The sequence below is a fragment of the Acanthisitta chloris genome, unplaced genomic scaffold (assembly GCF_000695815.1).
Source record: "Acanthisitta chloris isolate BGI_N310 unplaced genomic scaffold, ASM69581v1 scaffold774, whole genome shotgun sequence".
NCBI lineage: Eukaryota > Metazoa > Chordata > Aves > Passeriformes > Acanthisittidae > Acanthisitta > Acanthisitta chloris.
Genome location: NW_008670767.1, coordinates 80,058 through 84,214, shown reverse-complemented (window position 1 = coordinate 84,214; position 4,157 = coordinate 80,058). Strand labels below are relative to the sequence as shown.

Below are 4,157 nucleotides of genomic sequence, written 5' to 3'. Positions count from 1 at the left end.
GCAGGTACAGCAAACACCCTGGGGCTCTCAGACGTCTCTTTGGAAACTCAAAATACCTTTCAGATCATTGGAAGTCTCTTTGTGGCCCTCAGTATCAGGTGTGGGCTTCAGAAGATGTCAGAGGGGAGAGGGATGTTGAGTGATCGAAGCCACCTAGTCCAGCGGGACCCTGTCCCTGTAGCAACACGTATAGGCTCATTCTCGTGCTGGACCCTACTTGCGGAAACACGAGGGAGAAACCCACGTTGCCGTTGATACTCACATGAAAATAACACAAAAAGCACTAAAGTATGCAAATCAAAACCCTGTGTACAATGACCCTACCTTTTCTGTCACTGCTGCTCAAGTGCAGCAGCTCTCATGGCAGCTGAGCTTGTGTTATGGGCTCGTAAAACATTGGGCAGGTGTTTGCAGTCCCTCGGCTCGCTTGCTGGTGAAAAGGCACTTAGAGGAAGGAGCATGCCTTCCTCTCTGTGTCATTAGGATCAAACATCTGGCTCTCAGTGCCTGCCACCCTGCAGCATAGAGGTGAGCATTTGCTGGTACTGCAGGAGTGGCATGAGAGTGAGGCAAAACTAGAGAGAGTATTTGTCTTGTAGTTGTGGAAAGCCAGCTACCAAAATGAAGGTTTTCTTCCATTTTAAATAAAATATAATGGAAATGAATGCAGGAACGAATTCTGCGCAGCCTACCAAAGCATCATGAAGGAACTTTCACAAGATCCTTTTTGGTGGAAGTAAAAAAAACCACAGCTTTTGCATGGAGGTGAATAGGCAAGCAAAAGTAAAAGTGCCAAAGCCACTGTCATAGGTGCAACCCAGGAAACTTTCTTGGCCTAGGATTACATATCATGTGTGATATTATTCATCTGAAATGCTGGAAAGAACAAACAGGCTAATGTAGTTAATTTTGCAGTTGGTAAAGTCTGGAATGAAGATGGAGAAGAAATGAAAAGCTACAGACAAATAGCATCAGGAAAAATTGCTGGCAGGAATAATTATTAATTTCAGAGATAAACTGCCATATTTACCACCCAAAAGTATGTTCTCATTGTTCCAGTCACAGTACAAGATTTGTAGAAACTATCCCACGTGATTAGCTGTACTTCTTGTTATCAGAGGCCTCTCTCTCTCTGCAAATTAGCTCTAATCTCTGTCAAAACTTCCACCATCCAGCAATAACAAAAAAACTTGCAAACTTTTTTTTTATTCAACACAGGAGAAGTCAGTTTGGTCCACAGCTTTCTGGTGACACATCGAAGCTACTCCAGTTTACAAGAGATAATGCAATCCATGTCCTCCAGTTTTAGTAGACAAATTCTTTCACTAATTACTCCCAACATCACACTTTCCTATGCTGAGGTAAAAATTTCCTGTCAATATGCTATCAATGTCACAATATTTAATCAATTCAGATGTGCTTAGAGCTTCATTCCAGACCCAGCTAACAGGCAGGACAGCATTGACCACCACACAAATGCAATGAATGGAAATGAGGGATAGCAGGGGAAAGGTTTATCTGACTTCCGACAAGAAACCCATTTTCTCAGTTCTACTAAGACCTCACAGGGACATTCCCTTACTTAAAATGCAGCAATTTCTTCCCTTTGCATGTGGAGTTCTTCAGGCCACAACTATTGCATTGGTCACTCAGGAATCATACTATGAATGAAAAATGTAGATCAGATGCCTTCTTACTGTAGCAACTGAGCCATGACTGTCATTCTTTTTAAAAACTCTTCCTTGAGACTACCAAGGGTCCTTTTTTCATTTGTACTGCCCCAGTCATCATCTTCTGACCAGTAGAATTCCTACCCAGGCATCACTTGCAGAAATCATTACATTTCTGACTTTATTGAATAGGAAAAGGCAATTGGCTGAAAGGTCCAACACAAGAATTTGACACAGAGCTGGTGGTGCACATGCTCCAAGACAAATTCCAGCCTCCAGCCCCACTTGCAAACCCACTTGTGCACAACATCCAACCAGACAATCTACCTGGACCTCCCCCATCAAAAGACAGGATTATCAAGAGTATGATTCTATGTACCAACTCCCTCCTCTAACTTGCAAAGGAAGGAAGACCTTAGACAGGCTATTTAGGATGTCTACTGGAGCTTCCCCATTGCCATTACTGATGTTGTGACACTCCTGAGGTGTGACAGGCACCATTTGTCTTGGTGCTGTTTGGTCTTCTACCAGTTTTGGTGCTCAGTAAACAATAAACAATCCACCCTGATGAGCAGTAATAGGAGATTCTGGGAATGCTTTAGCTTTGATGGTTTGAGGGGTTTTTTGCATGTGAACACCATGAGATCTTCCTTCTCCATTCTTAACACTGAGCTACTGCCCTTTCACCAGTAAGTTTTTATTTCCCCTTCTGTCAGGCATAAACACATTGTTCAAAGTGTCTCATGAACATATTCTCCTGCTAGAACTCCTGAAAACCCCTAAATGCCTTGAGAAGATCCTAGCAATTCCATCCCTTCTCTAAGGTTGTTTTAACACTTTCAGTCAATAACATGGATCAAACTGCTAACAGAAATCTTTTCAAGTAACTTCCTCAGATTCAAAGCATATTTTGAAGACAGGTTAGAATATCCATGATCCTGCAACAGACTCCCTCTCCAGTTAGGATGACAGGTACCCAGATTTATCCACAGTATGAATTACCTGAAACAAATGCATCCTCTAAACAAACTCCACCAACGGCTTTCAAGCCTACCAAGTGAAGCTATTGCTGCTCCTCCAGCTTTCCTGGTTCCTCAGTCCTCAGACTCCTACAGAGATCTCTTGTCCTTACTTTATGCAGAATATTTAGTTCCCTCCATAGCTCCAGCCAGATAAATTGAATAGACCAATATATAGGAGTGTATTTCACAATATTGTGGATTTTAATAGCCACAAGGGAGGAAATTAAGGCATTTAGGCTTGGCACTACTAGTTCTACAGATCAAAAATTCCTGAACATTGTTATTGTCCTCATACTTCCTTGTGTATTTAATGACATGATTTAATGACAAAATGAGAACAGGAAGAAGCTGGTGTCTGAGAGGCAGCAGTCAAACAGGAAAAAAATGACATTTCAGATATTTAAAATCTAAAAATATGTATTCTGAAATTCTGTTTTACTTGACTTGAATGCAAGAATCTAGATACTGCTTTCAGAGACTGTAGGCTTAAGAAGCACTATCACATATGATCCGGCTTTTCAGACTATTTTTATACTGAATACAATACTTTATTTAGAATTTAGAACTCTACTCACGTGTTCTGCAATGTGAACTCTACCTCCAGCTCCTCACGTGCCTGAAGAGCGGGGAAAAAGCAAGACAGATAGATAGATAACTTATTTTTATTCACAGTTTTCATCATACCAGTTATATATAATTTTTAAAATACGTATTAGATAGCATTTAGGAAAATTTCCAGAATGAAACAAAACCTGAAGTTTCAGCTGAAAATACTGAATTTTAAGATATTGAAAAAGAAGTTGCTAAAACTAGTTTTTTCGAAATCTAAATGCTATATAAGCATGCGGATGTAGGAACTGCTTTTCTGCTAAACCAGCTGTTTTTCAGATTTTAATTCCCAACACAAAAAAACCCAGCTGCTTTAGGACTATAACAATTTAAAAGGGCTGAAAGCTCACAATTTATACCAGGAGCCAACAAAGATGCCAGCAATGTTCATAGTTTATACTCTAGCTAACTAGCTCCAGATGGTTCCATCCTAGATTTTTAGCATAGAGATTGGTTCTTAAAGAAAACTAGCGTGCAGCACTCATACAGGGACTTCAAGTCTATCTTATAATAACAGTAAAATACAGTTTAAGTAGCTGTTTTCTATAAAGGAACACTGTAAAAGGATATATTTAGATGGAAGGAAAGAATTTACTTCTGTTCTCACCAATTCCATTGCTCACCTGTGGATTCAGCTGAAACTTCACTCGAACAGTACGTCCTACAGTGAGTTTATCTATGTCAAAGAGAACTGTGCAGAGTTCATCATCCCTGGTGACTGTGTCTTCATCACAGACCTTTAGCTCCAGCACATTCTGCACGAAATGGTTAAGAATATAATGGAAATAGTACTATATCTAAAAGAGCTCCATAAGGCAGGAAAATCTTCCTTCCCTCCCCCCTCCAGTTTTAGGGG

The 4,157-nt window shown here is 40.3% G+C and overlaps 1 protein-coding gene across 1 annotated transcript in view; it reads right to left on the bottom strand.

Moving 5' to 3' along the window:
* LOC103801366 (cytosolic phospholipase A2 epsilon-like) overlaps positions 1-4,157 on the bottom strand; it is a 34,030-nt gene that overhangs the window by 19,199 nt on the left and 10,674 nt on the right. The window contains exons 4-5 of the mRNA XM_009073779.1: positions 3,925-4,056; positions 3,268-3,308 (exon numbers count right to left, since the gene is read on the bottom strand). Of these exons, the coding sequence (XP_009072027.1) occupies positions 3,268-3,308; positions 3,925-4,056 (173 nt within the window). The remainder of the gene's footprint in view (positions 1-3,267; positions 3,309-3,924; positions 4,057-4,157) is intronic.